Genomic DNA, 18,913 nt, shown 5'->3' on the forward strand with positions numbered 1-18,913 from the left:
AGTTGTCAAATTCTATCTTAACTCTTTTTGTGCCTTGCTCACTGTAATTATCATATCACTGCCAAAAATAAGTTTTTCTTGTAAACATATGTCACACCAAATGCGAACGTCGTGATCTGCAGCATCAGAATTAAACTTTCGTAACATTATTTTTCTTAATGTCAGATACCAATGGCTCCCGTAAAATTTTGTTTCTGCATGTCAAAAATAAATTTTCAACTTCACATTTTTTTACAATTTTCACATCTTGTCAAATTTTAACACTCTGTCCTGTATTTTGTTCCTTATTCGTTGCTGGTAATCCCACTTCTGATGTAGAAGCATCAGAAGGGGCCTCAAAGCGGTCTTGGCTGTTTCTATTCATTTGTGGGCGTTGTAGCAACAGAGATGTTTAAATAAAAGTCACACTTATATTCTGCAGTATCTTATTACTCGTTTACATAACAGTTTTACAATAAATCTCATAAGATTAACAAAATTACGATAGATTAGGAGCCAATAGGTTAATTGGTGAACATCTCACGCCATAGCTGTCAACTAATGACGTCTGCTATTATTCGTGGCTACACCTACTACCCTATTCGGGGTTACCCGCTCCATTTTAAATATTCTTCTAATATAATCCATTACATAAATCAATTAACTTTCAAACGTAATAATTGCGAAATTATAATTAAAACTAATACATAGCAGCGCGCCGTCATATATATATATATAAATAAAGCTAGCATAACTTAGCTTTAGGTTTTTTAATACAAAATATTCTAAAATTTCCGAACTATATTTCAATATAGTTATTAAGAGTAAGTAATATTAAACAAACTTCATAACATTTCGGGTTTCACCCAAGTTTCCTAACTCGTAGCGTCAAGTTAATAAAGCCCGCAACAATTTGACTAAATTAGTCGTAGATATTGTGGATAAACAAAGTTTAAACCTATTCCTTTCAGAATAAGGTTCGTTTTATATTGTGGTCTTTGCATAATCTGTTTAAAGGTGGCCATACGGACGACGCCCTCATGAAATCGACCGCAAGAACAAAATTAGGCTATCAATATATGGAAGGGAACTCTATGTGTATATTTAAAAAAAATATGGTTTCTAATATATTGTACAAAGACAAACTTTTTTTTAGCTTATGTTACAAATAGTAGGGTCGGCAATAAGAAAAATGTTAAATCTGTACAAATAGTAATATTTTGACAGCTGCAATTTAAAAATAAATTAAGCTAAGTTTTCGTATAACTTCTGCACATGCAGAAGGCTGAAGCTTAATTATTTATTGAGATTTTACAAACTTTTTTTTTTAAATAAGTAAGATATATATAATTTTCGTAAACTTTCCATACATCGCACAACGGGCGTGTCGTTAGTAAGCTGTACCTCAATTCACGCCAACTATTTATAATTATATTATCACATGGTAAAAAGCTACTATAATTTCTCACCTGCCTTCCTTTAAAAGTGCACAGTTATGCATGAATATATCTTAATTATATAGAATTCCTTCTACTTTCCTATTTTTTTTGGGTCAGCCTTCAATTACTACTGAAAGAGCTAGCTGTGACCCGAAACACTGACTGCTATTTTGTATTTCAGAGTAATTTAGTGGAAATTTTTGAAATCTTAGATTGTGATAAGAAACGAAGTCAGTTGAAAATATCGATAAAATTTATTACTTGCTTTAAATTTGATACATACATTACTGATGAACAGTGAATGAATTTACTGAATTTACAAAATAAAATTCACTATTTAAGAACGTTATAGTAGTGTCCAGCCTGTACACGAGATTGGTTGTCGGTGTGATCCTCATTTGGAGAAATAGTTATAATTGAATGACTTTAGAATTTACCACCTACGAACGTCTCGTTGTTCACTTTGGACGTGAAAATGGAACAAAGTTTGTTGTACGTGGAAGATGCGAAAAGCTAAAAAATATAAAAATATTTAATTTTCCTATTTTGTTACAACTTCAACACGGGGCAAAAAATAAGGAATAAATTAAGAATAGATATTTATCACAAAGTTATTCAAAGATGAGTTAATTTCGCCTTTAATAAAATGAATTTCTCGTCTTTGTCAAATCAGTAAATATTTGAGTTTTATAAGAATTTAGCTCCCGTAATGTCAGTACTTCGCAGCGCTCGGTACTACGTCGTTCACTTTTATTTAATTTACTACAACAATATTTACACAGAAAGAAATAAATGCTACATCGAGCCTCCTTTAAGTATGTACACACCATAAATTATATAAAAACTAAAAAATATTAATAATTTATTGACAGGTTACTAAAATGACCTGAAAGTATAGGATGTGAGTTCTATTCTTAGTAAAATTTAATTATAATAATTTTATAATAAAAATGCATTTGAGGATCTATCAGAGGACCTTATCGTGTGTGTCGTATCATGTATATACAAATAGAAAATAAATGACAAAATATACATAAAATATCACTAAAATAAAGAAACAATATGAACATTAAAATTATACAATGCACTATTTGATACACCGCAAAGAAATATTTTTATTTTTAAGAAAATCTTAAAGTAATCTAGCCAGACTTCACTCATATAAATTTCATAGCATTGCATATTAAAGGTAACTGTAGAACAGCAACCTATTACGATACACGTGGGCGAGGTTTCTACTACGAATATGAATGTAGGCGATGTTAGCATTCACAAATTAAGTGACTTTGATTGTCTTTGATTTGATTATGAAATTCTAATAAATAATCGAATGTATACACTCTTAAGAATTTTTATGTTTTCATTAAATTGAAATATATGGAAATTCTAAAAATATAATTTTATTTTTATCTTTTTTACCTTTAAGTAAACCTCATTATACAATTGGCTTAGATTTATTTATTTTTTAAACTTCATGCATTTTTTCACTTAGGAAGAAAGAATCTCGTGATAAACGTATAAAAAAGTAATGTGTGTATCGTTACTTTTTAAATCTTTCTAAGAGCTGAGGTACTCAAATTACAATGTTGCACAAAGATATTAAAAAAGATGTTTGTTTTACAAGTTTGCCGCTACTTAGTCTAACTATTAACCAAGTTAAAGTCAAGGTCAGAGTTCTTCTAGCTCTGCTTTCTAAAACTCGGTGACGCTGTAGAGAGCATTGGGGCCAACAGCATACTGCTCATTCGAAAAACGAGACGAAAACGTTTTAACAATACACTATAAGATTTAAGCCTTCAAACACAATCCAAACGCTAATCTATATATATAAAATCGAAAGGTCACTCACTCATCACGAAATCTTAGAAACTACAAGTGCTAGGAATCTCAAATTTTGCATAGGAGTTACTTATAGGACGTAGGTGCTCGCTAAGACGGGAATTTGCAATATTCGACTTCTAAGGGGTTGTTTTTGGGGTCAAAAGTTTGTATGAAACTTCGTTATACTACAAATGCTAGGAGTCTCAAATTTTGCATAGACGTCACTAGGACGTAGTCATGGAGACAGAAATTAATAATACAGAGTTCACGCGGGTGAAACCGCGAGCGGGCCGCTAGTATAACATAATGTTATTAACAGTATAACAGCATATTTTTGTATTGTCATATACTTCATAGTTCATACCACTTAACGACATCACGTTCCAAATATTTTCATAATACCTCTTAACCAATACACAGAGTTAATGTTAGCGTTTTCCTATATTCCAATTTTTCCATACATATGCCCAGCTTAGCTTAACCCCTTGTTATTTTGTCATACAAAGAAAACTCAAACAATACAGTCCACTTTGATGATAGCCACAGCTTTTGTTACAATGGCCACGTGGGAAATTTGATTTTTCTCTGATTGTTATGGAATCGTTTTAATTACGGGTTGAAATCGTTGACGTTTTATCGTCATTGACTTCGTATTTCTGGTATGTTTACTGAGACCAATTATATTAATTAGGAAAGGTTTTGGAGATTAGGTTTGGCCCGTTGTGGACTGGTATAGGGTGGATCTGGGTTACAATCCTCGCTGTATTTTAGTTTTTTTTTTCATAAATTAATTTCTCTACCGTAGTTAGAAACATTATGATATGACTATATTATTTAAATTAAATGAGTGGAACGTTAAAAATGTTTCACTTCACAAACATTCAACGATTAACGTGATCATTAGATAATAAAACAATAATATTTTTTCAATTAAAATCAGTACTTTTAAGAGTCAAACAAATATAATTAGAATAAATACGGCCTGCTTATTTTTAAAATATAAGATTTTCTGAAAGTTGATAACAGAATACAGAGATATATGTCACTAGGCTCGCTTCATGTGACAGACAGCTGAAGCAGCAAAAGTAAATAATAAAGTATGGCCCACCTTTGTAGATGACTGGCGGTATATATTGACCTTGTCAAAAAAATGAGGCGTGGTTCGTATATGACAAGGCGTTTCTTTATACTTACATATATATTTTAAAATTGTATTTATATGTATTTCATTTAATAAATAATTTATTTTCTTATAAAACTTAAGTATCCAATAAAAGTTTGAAAATAAACTAAACAAAACGACGAGATTTATCAACTTATAAAGTGGTACAGTCAACAGTATTAAAGAACACCTATTCAAATTCTACTATCTTAAATGTTTTTTTACCTTCACGCTATGTTCCGCATATAGCAGGGTGCACAAAGGTAACCTAGTGTTAAAACACTCCGTTCCCCACATACTGCCGAATTTACGACTCATTGCGTGTTGAGTGGCGGAATTCAATCAACTTTCCCTTGTCAGTAGAGCGAAAAACTGAAAATATTAACAAATAATTCCTTTCCCCAAGCGGGAATCGAACTTATAATCGTTGCGTTTACAGTCACACACTTATGCCACAGCGTCACGACCACCTTCAATGTATTCGAAAGAATCTCAATATAGGATAAGCAGTTCATTTAAAAATCACTTCAGTTACTTGCTGCATAGTTAGAATATCACATAAGCTATTTCCTGAAAATGTAAAATATAACGTTTAAGTTTTTCAACTCACATTGTTTATACTGGCGCTGGCTACGTGCCGCTACGAGGGCGCTATGTCGCTACGAACGCCTACGAAGTTTGCAAATGACAATAAAGGTGTGGGAGTGTAAACAATATTCATTTTATTGCCACGTGACCGACATGTGAATAAATATACGTCTAATTAGGTTCTTGTTAAGGTATTCCATTATTATTTTATTTTTATTATTTATATTGAATTTCATCATCGAATAAACAGAATTTGAGTTACATGATAATGAAAAACAAATACTTGTAGTATATGAACAATCTTTGAAGCTAAATAAAAGTATTTTAGTATCTTTCGATTGCATCAACTTTTAGAATATTAACATTAAAAAGTCAAATAGTATATAGGAGGGTAACCGAAACTAAATTGAATATATTATAATTTGATATTGTAATGTTTGCCATTAATTAGCAAGTAATTAGTTCCGCTGTTTACTTACCGTAATTTTTTTTTAGTTTAGTAAATAGAAAGTAAAAATAGAATGTTAACTTACTACAGTTTAATACATATATGTATTGTTTAATCCATATCTGATTTAGTTTGATTGATTATTGCGAAATTTTATTGCATATGCTAAATGTTTATATTCTAAAATATTCTATAATTTACAAAAACTATATACCATATACCTAAGAGGAATGCGAAGTAACAATCCTTCTGTAAATTTTCTGAACTTGGAAAATTTTTGCGCATCTGGAAAATGTGACATTTATATTTTTAAACCATAAAAAAACATCGTCAACAATGCAATGGTTCGTTATAAAATGAATAAAAAAACATTGTAAAATTTCAGCTTACACGTGTCTTATTCAATTACAAAAAGTGTTCCAGTTTCTAACGGACTTTATACCCCCAGTTCTGTTAACAAACGTATCCGTTACACTATTTCACATTTTTACACGTGGCTCCAGTTACAGAGAATATTTCTCTAATTATGATATACTACAGACGTTTTCTCGCTTCCTTGGCCTTTCAACTGAAGTGTGAAGAAACAACAAGACTGTGTTGAAATATTCTTCTGCCAGAATAAATATATATCCTTGAATTGTATTTTTATGTTAATATTAAATAAATTAAACAATTCCATGATTGAAAACAATTCTTATGGGTTCACATCAAATTTTTTTTAGGCTTTATCCTTCTTATAATGCTTAATAGCAAAGTAGCCAGAGATAACCTAGTGCTTAGACGAAAGAAGATAGCCAAGGATCATCCAAAACTATATTTTATGCATTAAAAATCAAAACTACCATTTTATAATATCAATATAGTTACCGACCAATTATCCAGCTGTCCATAACAATTCCCCGAGTCGTGCCGGTTTCGAAATAAGAGATTTTGCACGTGGTTTTTAATCATAGCTCTGAAAAGAAATCTTGTTTATGTACAAAGGAATTCTAGGCAAGGGAAAGGTTAAAGTTGATAATTGCATTTTTCGAGGCGAAGCTTTCAAATGAAGCAGTGTTCCAGTCAAAGAAAGCAGAGTATTTTTATGCTATTTATTTAGAAAAATGAATAAAGATTTTGTATTTGCAGAACAAATTTTGCAGAACTATAGTTTAGAATAAATAATTGGATTTAAGGCATGTATTTTCCACAAGATCAATGTGCTTAATATTAGAACGAGTAAATAGAACTTATTTGTATTATATAAAAAAAAATATTATTACATTAAAAATATTTAAAATTTAAATTTAATTATTTTAATAATATAATTTACTGTGACTTGCTTACTTTGGTACAATAATGAATTTTATATAACTTTTAAATATTTTTGAAGAAACTAGAACGCGAATAAATGTATACTCTACTTGTATAACAGTTCAGAAAAGTACACCTGTCAATACTCTTCCGGACTTCCGGTGAAGCGGACATGACAGCCATTTTCCGAAGCGTTGTGAAAACGAGACATTTTTATACTTACTTTCAAGTTCATAAATATTAGTACAAATATTTCAGTTTAGATATATGTATATTATTTTACACAGAAAACCTTGTTTCTATATTGTGTTGAGTTGTTTTTAGGTGTTGTTATACTTTACACTCAATATCTCATAATTATCAAGGCGTTTCATTTGCGACCTAGGAATACTAAAGAAAACTTTAGTATTAATACTAAAACCAGGTAATTCTTCATATTTAATTTTTTCATTTAATACTTCTAATACACAATGAACCTATTGACATACAGGTTCTTGCCGCATTACCACATTTTCTTTGATATATAATTATTTGAGACAAAAATCAATCGTATCTAATATTCTTTATGAAAGCAAGTGGAGGTTCAAGTAGTGACGTAGACAGCGGCCTTGTTAGTACATCCCTTGCGGCCACAGCTTGTTGATTCTACAAAAATAAATGTTTTCCAAAGAAAAAAAAAGCTTATAAAAAATGATATATTAAATATATAGTATTTTAAATGATAAAGTAAATTAATAAATATTTGTTTCAAATGTTTGTGGTGATTTTGACAATCAATATGTTAGTACTAGAAATTAAAAATGTTGGTTACTTAGAAATAATAATTCCATTTATCTCCGCACTAAAGGATTTAAATATTTTTTAGGTTAAATAATTAGAAGTTAATAAGATTTTAGATTTTTGCGATTATTACACATTTTAGGAAACTATATTTAAGATGTATCTTAATGTTTGACTGAACTAAAATATAGTCTAAATTGATTATTATCAATATTATGTAGTGATTTTCTTTCTTTTATGTATTACATATAATAGAACGTTTCCTTTTCTTTCCTAAGTCTGCAAGGAAAGGAAAATGTAAAAAATATTTAAAATAAAATTATTTTTGAAATACATTATAATGGTTAATATTTTGATCATTCCATTGGCTTTACAAAGTTCTTAAAACTTTGTAAGGCGATGACAAAATGACAAATAAAGCCATTTAATTATTCCTGCTTTGCGCATTGAGTTAAGAGATTTCAGAAAACATTCCACTTTGTAAGACAAATGAATAAGTTCTCAATGTCAAACTGGAAATAAACTCAATATATAAATGGCATCTTTAAACATTGCTGAAATTTTATAATTTACAATTTTTATAACGAAATTATGCTAGAAAATTTAGTTTAGACTAGTGCTGTGGTCTTCTAATCTGGAAGTTGTTTATACAAAGTGTATATTTGTAATAAGCAAAAAATAATGTTTGTGTAATATTTCATATTCTAGTTAGTTATTTATAAAATATAAAGTTATATAATAATGTTTAATTATGTTTTTACATTTAGAATATAGCAAAAAGTGTTATGAAGACATCAATCTCCAGTACTTACATAAGATATTCAATTTTGACTTAGATTGTAAATTAAAAAATTGTGAAAACTGAAAACAGAGTATCTTAACACTAAGTTCCATTTGCCTACCCTGCTGTGTGCGTGATACACTGTGAAGCTACAAAAAAAAACATATTTATCCTATTTTTCTATTCTTGCAACAAGAATACAATAGCACAACTTAAGTGTTTTCAGAATAAAAAATTCTTACTTCACAAGACTGAGGTGCACTTTTTTAATTGAGAAACGGCTTCCCCTTTCTTTAATCACGTAACCGTTAAGGTCTCAGCTGCCTCAATGTTGCTACAAAAGAACCTGTTAACTTAGTTAAGCGATCTTCCTACTAAACTAAGCATAATCTGAAGCAGAGGTTACATAGTGCTAAGATTTACCCATTTTCATAATAATTAACTAGTATTTTTTTATAATATAAAATATTTTTTATTTAAACATTAATTCGCAAGAACCCCTTCCAGCTTTTTAATTTAATTTTATTTTATTTATTATAGTAGCAACAAGCGTCTCAAATTTAAAATTTGAAAACTTCAAGTTTTAAAATATTCAATTTTCTTTACAAAGTGTTAAGTTTTAATTAATTTTCAAGAAAATTTGTTAAAAATTTAATATAAAATACTACTTTACGTACCTATATAATAGATAAGGTTTACACATACTTATTTCACACGTATCTTGTAGATTACGATAACAAAGAGAATTATAGATCAACATTTTCCTTGTTTCATGGCGGAAGCTAACGCTGTAATATATTTAAATTAGTCAGAAGAACATTTTCATGCATACGTTCACTATAAATACATACATTATTATAATTCACATTTTGTTTGACTCTAAGCCCAAACACTATTATACAAATATTTATTTTATAATATTTCTAATCTAATTCTAATTTGAAATCAAAATAAATGTTGTACGAAAAGTATTAATTTGAGTAAACTAGTGTAATGGGCGAAATGCAGAGAGTAAATTATCATAGCACTAAGTTTTATATGCCACCCCCAATAAATGCAAAATCCATCCTGTAAGCTTTTTCTTAATTAAAAAAACATCTAGTGTAGTTCAGATTATTTCAATTAAGATTTTGTTAAAATAAAGGATTTTAACTTCTTAGATTTTGAATTTATTTAGAAAAAAAATCTAATACAAAATACCACATATTTAAAATAATTACCTATCTACATATAGAACTTAAAACGATAACCATAATCAGTGGTCAATACAAAATTAAATGATATCCAAATGCATCTTATATTACTTATACATATATAAATACATTTATAATAACAATATATTTATAATAACAACTAAATACATTTATAATAACAAAAAATATAACAATATAAAATTCAGTATTATATAGCTAAAGCATATACTCGTAAAATTCAAGGTCCAACAACTCTACCTGTCTACGCCGTAGCGCCGTAGCATTCGCGCGTAGACTGTGATACGCGATGGGCGTGCCGCGAGTTAGCTCAGCTCCGGAGCTCGAGCTCCGTAGACCGCACCTGTTGATCGTCGACGATTCTAGGGAAGCACGGGTTACAGGAGGTTAGTGAACTTGTTTCATTTATTATTTTTTGTAGAGAAATTGAGATTTTATAGGGGATAATTTTATTATAAAAATATTTTTCTTGAATAAAAGTGAAATATGATTTAGTTTATTTATTAAATATATTGATTATTTAATTACAGTAAAAATATAACAAATATTGTTTAGAATTTTTTTTAATAAAGGTACTATACTATTAATTGAATAAAATATTTCAATATTTGATTGAATAAATCGATTTCCATATAATTCGGTGGTGTCTCCAATGCATTGTATTTTTATTTGGTTTCATAAAATTTACAATAAGTTTATGCTTATGATAATATAGATTTTTTTAAATGTTATAAAATTAACAGATTATACCCATAATATTATACTCAACATAAAAAAGAATTGTATACAAAATATTCCATACGACATAGTAATAATTTCCCCAAATATATAATTGTGTTGCGGAATACGCAAATTTGTTTATTACTCGATTGTGGCCTGGATGGCACTCAATTAATTCTCGTAGTGCTTCGCTATTGGTCTTCTGTTGATGGTTATTTTAATTGTTCACTAAGTTTATGGAAACGTGTTTGTTATGTAAATGAAACTTCTATTAAACCAATATTTGTAAAGGAAAATGGTTATAATTATAAGTGATTGTGGGAATTTTCATTTAGAGAATAAAAACAATTATTTTAGAAATTATTACAGTTTTTTCAGTAAAAACCTATTAAAATATAAAGAAAAAATGTGAATTTAAAGGTTCATTTTAATATATTGTTCGTGTGGTTTATATGAACGTATTATTAAAGAGTAAGTTCATTTAGAACTGTGCACAGATGCTCGGAGTAATTAAATTTTAACAAATTTTAGTAAACTAGAACTTTCAGTTGTTTTTGCTATTTATTTAACGTAAAAGGATTAAATTTGAAGAGAATAATATATTAAAGATTGTTATACCTCAGGGTGCATTATTCTTTTATAATTGTATTATTGTTAGCAAACGTTACAGTTTTATATATGCTTGTTATATGGATTATCTACGTTCTTGCTAATAAGTTCCTTTAATAAAGTTTTCTTTGTATTATAAAAACGTCCCTCTAACCAGTCCGGTAAACAAAAATATTTCCTATACAAATATTTCCTCGAATAGAAAGTTGACTGTTGCCATGCGTATAAAGTTCAATGATTTCACTTATAAAGGCCATAATTGAACGTAGATTGTTGGATTCATGCTCAAAAGAAGATCCCAATTACCGTACCTTGTAACATTATTATATATTACGTTATGAAAGTTATTTTATTCATATTGTGCGATTCGATTGTAGCCCTCAAATTCATATTTTATACAATTTTTTTGTATGTTTGTTATTAGTGTTTAAAATGTAAAAAAAAATGTATTTAAAATGTAATGCATATTTTTCGTATATTAATCAAAAAATTACATACAAGCCGATAGGTACGTGAATGCACTAGATAGTTGTGGGATCGAATTGTGGTTGACAACTATGTGAATTACCATTCTGGTAAGAAAAAACGAAATAGGTAAAATACTAATAAAAATAAACTTTTTCATACCTTACACCTCATGTAGAACGTAGCAAGTAATCGTACAGTACGTACAATATTCGGTACACCTTTAAAGAATTCATACAATTAATATGAAATATTTTTTTTATATAAATAATTTCTTATAATTTATAAATAACAGATTTATTTACTGCCTGAGCCTAATTTGTAATATTTGGGGTAAAAAATAAACAAAAAATCATGATTCTTTGATGATAAAGTTACAGCATTATGCATTAAGCTTATACAATCATATCTGCATAGAACTTCACTTAGACACATCTCAGCACTGGTCAAGTAAATATTTATCGTAGTGTGAGTGCTTGAGTTAGTCTTGTTTATGTTACTGGATCGCTAATTTAGAGTATTTACTTTTGAAACATTTCCTGTGTGGTGCATTCACTTATTTACATAGTATTCAATTATGCAATCTGTACAAATGAATAACGGACAACGGAAACGGAAAGGAAATAGGTAGTTGTTTTTCGTTATTATTTGTGACCTTGTGGTAAGACACTCTTTAGAATTTTGATTTTATTTTTGATTTGATAGTCACTCATGTTGTAATGGAACATATAAACGCATTTTATCTATTCTTTTGTTAACCAAACCAAAAACCAAAAACTCTTGTCTTACTAAATAGTTAGGGTACGGACCAACAGTATTTTAGGGGAAATATTTATATATGTCATATTCCGAACACTACGTAGTGCATGATTTATCACTAGGATTTTTGTATTATTTATAAAATATGAATATCTATCTATAAGTGATACAGCTTCACGCTTTGTTCCACATATGACATGGTAGGCAGAGGGAGCCTAGCGTTAAGATCCGCTCCTCACTTTCCGCTGTATTTTGGAGCCTATGTGGCTTATACTCGTAGTAATGTGTGGCTTATATAACGTTATATAAGTGATAATTTTTTTAAAAGTGTGAGTGATCTCTAAATTCTTTTATAATATTCCGTAAATCTCAATATTAATTATAATCGTAGGTCTGCACTTTGTTTAGGTTGATGTAACAGAAAAAAATATAAGTAAAAAACACTACTTAATGATCGTTTGACATGCACTTCGGCCATTTGGATAATTACTATAGCTTTTTGTTACTTGAATTTTAATTAAATTGATATTTTTAAATAATGTATATATTTTATTTGTCAACAAAGCTTAAGTCAGATTACTTTTAAATAGATACTAATTAAATAATTACTTTTAAAAGTTGATTTAATAATAATTCCTAGATGGTGAACGTTAAAACATTTTCTTTTAGTCGGTTGATTTTTGCGATTATACTCATTTTAAATGAAACTGTCTAATTGGGTTAATAGCATATATTTAGAATTGTATAACAAAAGGCCATGTTTTTGAAATTGATATACGTTCGTCTGTTTGTTTACGCTAATCTCAGAAACAGCTCAACCGATTTAATTGCAGTTTTCACTATTGTATTTTGGCAAGCTCCAAAACATTTAATGTTTATTTTATTTCAATTAAGTGAGGTTTATAAATAAAAAAAGTTATATTATTTCAAAGAATGTTGTTTGACAAAATTGCTACAAATAACGGTTTAATTGAATTGGCTGAAAGTCTATTTTTGGTTTAGGTACAGATATTATTTTTGAAATGATATTATTACTACAAAAAAGTAATGCAGATTGGAAAATTAATAATTGTGATCCACGCCTAAACCTTTAAACATAAAAAAACCTAAATTATTACCTTTATTTATGTTTAAAATAATAAATGATTTTTAACATAATAATCTATATATATAAAAGGACTTGTCCTCACTGACTGAGGTAAGACGCACGCACAGCCGTAACCGCTGTGCGTAGAAACGTGGAATTTGGACAGATGTTTACTTTCGTAATCTGGACATCCACTAAGAAGGGATTTTGAAAAATTTTTACCCTAAAGGGGTGATATAGGGGTTCAAAGTTTGTATGGAAAAAAAATTAATTCGGCACCGATTATTATAAAATTTGAAATTTAGATTTTTAAAAGTATTTAATTGAACACGTGTTTCATCGTTTTCTAGAATTCTCCCCCTAAGGGTGCAAATAAGGGGTTGAAAGTTTGTATAGATTTTTTTTTAAATCGGCACCAATTTTTATAAAATTTGAAATTCAGACTCTTTAAAGTATTTAATTGAACACATGTTTCATGGTTTTCTAGAATTCTTCCCCTAAGGGTGCATATAAGGGGTTGAAACTTTGTATGGAAAAATCTTTAAAACGCCACCGATTATTATAAAATTTTTAATTCAGATTCTTAAAAGTATTTAATTAAACATGTGTTTCATGGTTTTCTAGAATTCACCCCCTAAGGGTGCAAATAAGGGGTTGAAAGTTTGTATGGAAAAAATCTTTAAATCGCCGCCGATTTTTATAAAATTTGAAATTTAGACTCTTAAAAATATTTCATTGAACACATGTTTCGTGGTTTATTAGAATTCACCCCCAATTACGCAAGCGAAGCTGCGCGCGTCCGCTAGTTAAATTATAAAATGAAAAGATCTTGAAATTTACTTGCAGATTAATATTTAATTAAATTATAGGAAAATTCTTTTTAGATATTAAGGCTCTCTAAATTGTTTTGTTATTCGAAAACACAGGCCGTAACTGAGTTATTCATTTATTGAACTTCAATAATTAACCGTTGTACAAATTTTTCGAGTAATAATAAACATGTTCATAATAATTTATTACTTAATAGTTTCTTGGTTGTTTCATTTAATATTTTCAATATTGACTTTTACTTTAATTGTTATTTTTATAATTTACATTTTTCTATTTAAAATTCGTCAGTCACTGATAGATAAAGCACATACGGAACTAAGGGGCATAGAACGCTGAAATTTAGCATGTACGTGTCTCTCTTTAGTAGAGAGAATTTCTCGTAATTCTCACAGGAACGGTAAAACGAGTTTTTTTTGTGGAAATGACAAGACAAAAAAGCGTATGAATCACTTGATGCCGAGTGATCCGCTCACGACCTTTGTAACATCAGAGTAGCTTCAGGTGTGTTGCCTTTAAGTTGAAGATGGAGGCGCTTTTTGGAAGAACCCATGGGGTATCCAAATGTGTAGCGATGGAGTGCCACGTACCCAGATAGTAAGGATGATATTTGACCTAGTGACGTCCTGCGCGGTTGGAACATTCCGTGGCAGGTGGAATTTTCCTCCTAAATGGAAAGCTTTTCTAAGCTGTCCATTTAGGATTTGTACGTTTCATATTTTAAGCAAACGAAGTTGCGAACGTCAACTAGTTGTCTGTAAAGTTGTTTGTAGTTTCTATCTAGGAATCTAACGCTGCACTATGTATAATCAGAGAGCTAACGAAGATATTTTAAATATAAATAATTCTAGAGCTAATTTCGAACTCATACCTATCCTATTTACAACTAAGCAAATATAAACTACAGCATCAAGTATATCATACTTCATAATTAAATTCGTGTAGATTTTAAAACAGAAATATCTACGGCATTATCTAGTTCAATACAAAAAGTATAATAAAATATTTTGTAGCTAAACTACACCTTTCCCCAAAGGAGTAGTCATCTTACAATCGATAGATTGTCCTTGATATTTTGCCTTCACTAAAATATTCTTATACTTAATAAATTATATTATTCTCCATAAATTAAAAAAAAATATTCAACACAAAAATATTTTTTCAATTAGAACCAATAGTTCCTGAGGTTAGCGCGTTCAATCAACAAACCCTTCCGTTGTATAATATTAGTATGGAGTATAGATTAGAATCCGTTCAGTCTCTTTCTATACAAAGGTACTATAATATTTTTCACATCTACCCCTGCCATACAAATTGACTTATAACTTTTTTCTCTCACAATAACTTATATATTTACACAAGGGCAATTACTTCTTCCGGAACAATATATACACGTACAAAGTCGTGTTTTCTACGAAATATATTATTGTTTTGCCAAAGCGTAGAGAGGTTTCTAAGAAAACGTCCAATAAAAAGCAATTGTTGAAAACAATCATGGGCTCTACTGGAGGCTGGGCGCTCTATGATTTTTCTCGTTTAATAGTCCTGCGAGTGTTTCCTTGAAACGTGTGAAATAGTTATCAGTATTTTTTGTACCGAAATATTATATTTGTTTTCTTGTTAATCAATATTATGTGACTAGCGTGACCTTAATATATATTTTTTTAGGCTTTTCGGAGAAATAATATACTAGAGAAATGCTACAGCATATAAAATATTAATGAAAAATATATCAGCAACATAGTTTTAGCTTCTCATATAATTCATGTGGAAAATCACTATATTTTATATCTTACTTTTCCCATTGCGCATTCTTTTTTTCTATACCATAGAAATTTAATAAATCTTAAATGTTCAAGTGTAATATTGTTAATATTCAATTATGTTGTTCATTGACATGTTATTTAGATTTCTTCATTAAAATTAAATCTAAGTAAATTAATTAGCATAAGTTTTATTTAAAAACTTTAACAGTATTGAAACTTTTTGAGACGTGTGGGAAAACTCACAACAACAATAAAATGTCAACTTTTTGACAAACATCATACTTTCCATAACAAACGGTTGGAAGGGTAAGATATAGCACTAGCTCACCTGCGCTCTTCTCTTTAACATATGATCAAAATTTTTGAATTTCATATATGCTCAATATTTTACTGGATAAAATGTCCTTTAATATAATAAATTGTTATATAATATTTAACAGGTTAGGTAACAGTTAGTAGGTTTGTTTCCCACTAAGGACACATTATGAATAAATTAACTGTACACTTCTGTTAACTTTCACACAATTTCTGTTAACTCTTTTATAGATCGACGAAATTGTTTATTTCATCATTTTAAATAATATCAGTATACTGCGGTAAGCCATACTGAAACGATATTACAAAAGATAATCTTATAATACCTACATATGGGTTTTTATCAAAATGGATGGATTAAACTTTGATCCTCCCACACGTTCTTGACCTTTTCTTAATAAGAAGACAATAGCGTCTAAAGAACTCTCCACAGAGCGGACGCTGAAAGCTTTTCAAAGATAAACTTAGATAAACTGTATTTGTAAAAAAAAATCCAAACTTATAAATCTTAAGGGATATCGTAATTTAAATTTGAAATAATCTTTAAATCCGTTACGATAGATGTATTTAAGTATAGGTAGGAACCAAACGTGTATAAAATATATGGTCAATAGTATTTACAAAATAAACATCAGTACTTCGTCAGTTTTATAGTTAAAGCCCTTTTTTAAGTAAGGAAATCCACCATCCATCCAAAGTTGCTGGAGTTTCGAAAGAATAGGAGAATATTATTATATTATAATCTCCATCTATTTATGTAAATAAGCCCCGATTTTTAATTATCTCTCAAAAAAAGCTTTTAACGAGATACTTTATTAATCCCTTTATTTGACGACAGGACTTAATTAGGACATACATAGCAATCCGTGTCTATATAATGAAACGTTTTGCACCAATTGCGTTAAATCTCGCCACCCGAATTAACTCCTTCGAGCTTTATCCTACTTAACAGTGTTACAGTTTTTCAGGGAATTTGAAATAATTTTTCATGGAAAAATATATGTAAATATTTTTTTTAAACAGAAACAGAAGATGTAGTGTTTATTTCTATAAATAAAGTATTAGAAAGAAGAAAAGAAAATATTAATAAATAATAATTCATTTCTCCGAGTGGGAATCGAAACCTTGCGATGGTTGTCCATCGCAGTTACATTTACACGCTTGTGTCACTGCACTACGACGGCTCCAATATATAAGATTCTCAATATTAAATTAAAATAGAAAACTTTTCAATCCGCTTTAATTAAATTTACTAACTCCATTCCGAAATAGCAGTTTTTCAGCTATAATACACAAGCTACGAGTACATGTGCAAAAGTCCATCTTTCAACATAAAATTTTAAATATCCAGGCTCAAGGGATGAAAGTTTCGACAACTCTGTTACAAAGTTTTAGCTGCAATAGACTGGACTTCAAAAAGCATTAGGAGGAAATGGAATTTTTAAGGGATTTTTTATAAATAAAAAAATAATGAAATAGAAACAGGATGAGTTTTTGGAAAGTAACTTAATGGAGGAATAATTAGATTACTTTTATAACAATTTCAAAACTCATAGGTTCGGGTTGGGTGTAAGCAGCGCAGTTTGGCAGCCTATTTGCGTCTAAACATAGATGCGAGAGCGATCGATTTAATTTGATTTGCGGAATAAAAAAGACGTTATTGAGTTTTGCCATTAACGGAAACGGAATGTTTTAACACTAGGTGCACTCTGCCTATCCTGCTAGATAAAGAGTAAAACTAAAAGAAATATCGTTATATGTCGTGATGTGAGTGTTTTTGGAAATATAATAATGTTTCCAATAACACTCACATCACGACATATGCAAATTATTTAAATAAAAAAAGAAGTGATTTATCACTAGCTATCATTCTAGCTTACTAAAATGAAAAATAAAAAAAACAATATAAAGCCTTACGTAGCTTGCCCTATGTGTAGGAAAATTACATATTTATGTAGTACATCGATCTGTTCTGAACTGATTATTCGCGGTCAAGGTCGTCGACAGTTGATTACTGTACCAAACGCCAAATACCTAACCACTATGCTATAGAAATTGTAATTATTGCTTTACTGCTATATTTAGTTCATTTTTAAATATTAGTTGTGTCATAATAATAGTTATAAAAGGATAAAGTCTCTAGTAAATAAAGTGTAGCCGTAAAGCAGTGGACATAGTGTTTTAATACTAAGTTTTATAAAATAAATAAGAAAAGAAAACCTTTTAAAAGCTTTTGTATTAAAAAAACATAGTTTATAAACTTTAATCATATGTTCATATAAACGTATGGTGAAATAAGCATAGCAAGATAGTGTTCTTCCCACGGAAATGAACTTCCTTTGCTGATGCCCTTCATGGAATCACGTTTATTGTTATTCAGTATTTGTGGCGGGTACACGTATTTCATATATAAATATTGTATTTAAAATATAGTGTAAATAAGTGAGCTATCAATAGAAACGGTAAGTTATAATTTATTAAATAACAGATTTTTGGCTAAAATCCGTCCAAATTTCAGCGGGGGCTCACCAGGGCTCGGCTCTCTTAGTCCGTTCTTGTTCTTGTTAAGACACTTCCGTTCCGCGTTTTCCGATGAACTCTGAAAGCATTCCGTGTTGAGTGGTGGACCTCAACGGAGCATTAAATATTTAATTTCCTTAAATGAACTCATAATCTGTTGCGTTTACAGTCGCACGAATGTGCCACTGCTCCACGGCTGACCTCGATATCGAATCGAATTTGCTTTAGTACATAATATAATAAATAGAAACAAAAAATAAACCTATGCTTTCATAACTAATAATTTTGTTAAACTACTATAAAGCCACATTATAGACTATGCTACCTGTGCTTTGTTACTTC

At 29.4% G+C, this 18,913-nt stretch overlaps 1 protein-coding gene across 3 annotated transcripts in view; it reads left to right on the forward strand.

The window, feature by feature from the left end:
- Positions 1 to 9,785: 9,785 nt before the first annotated feature.
- Positions 9,786 to 18,913, forward strand: part of LOC146533051 (synaptotagmin-10-like) — a 71,786-nt gene continuing 62,658 nt past the window's right edge. For 2 of the 3 annotated variants that reach the window (XM_085196582.1, XM_085196583.1), the window contains exon 1: positions 9,786 to 9,888. In XM_085196582.1, the coding sequence (XP_085052708.1) occupies positions 9,792 to 9,888 (97 nt within the window). In that variant the 5' untranslated portion in view covers positions 9,786 to 9,791. Of the gene's footprint in view, positions 9,889 to 18,414; positions 18,514 to 18,913 lie in introns of those variants that run through there. The other variant, XM_085196584.1, reaches the window with a different exon arrangement.

This window comes from Heliconius melpomene, chromosome 13 (assembly GCF_056956725.1).
Source record: "Heliconius melpomene rosina isolate 202511_hmr_F chromosome 13, ASM5695672v1, whole genome shotgun sequence".
In the NCBI taxonomy this organism is placed as follows: Eukaryota; Metazoa; Arthropoda; class Insecta; order Lepidoptera; family Nymphalidae; genus Heliconius; species Heliconius melpomene.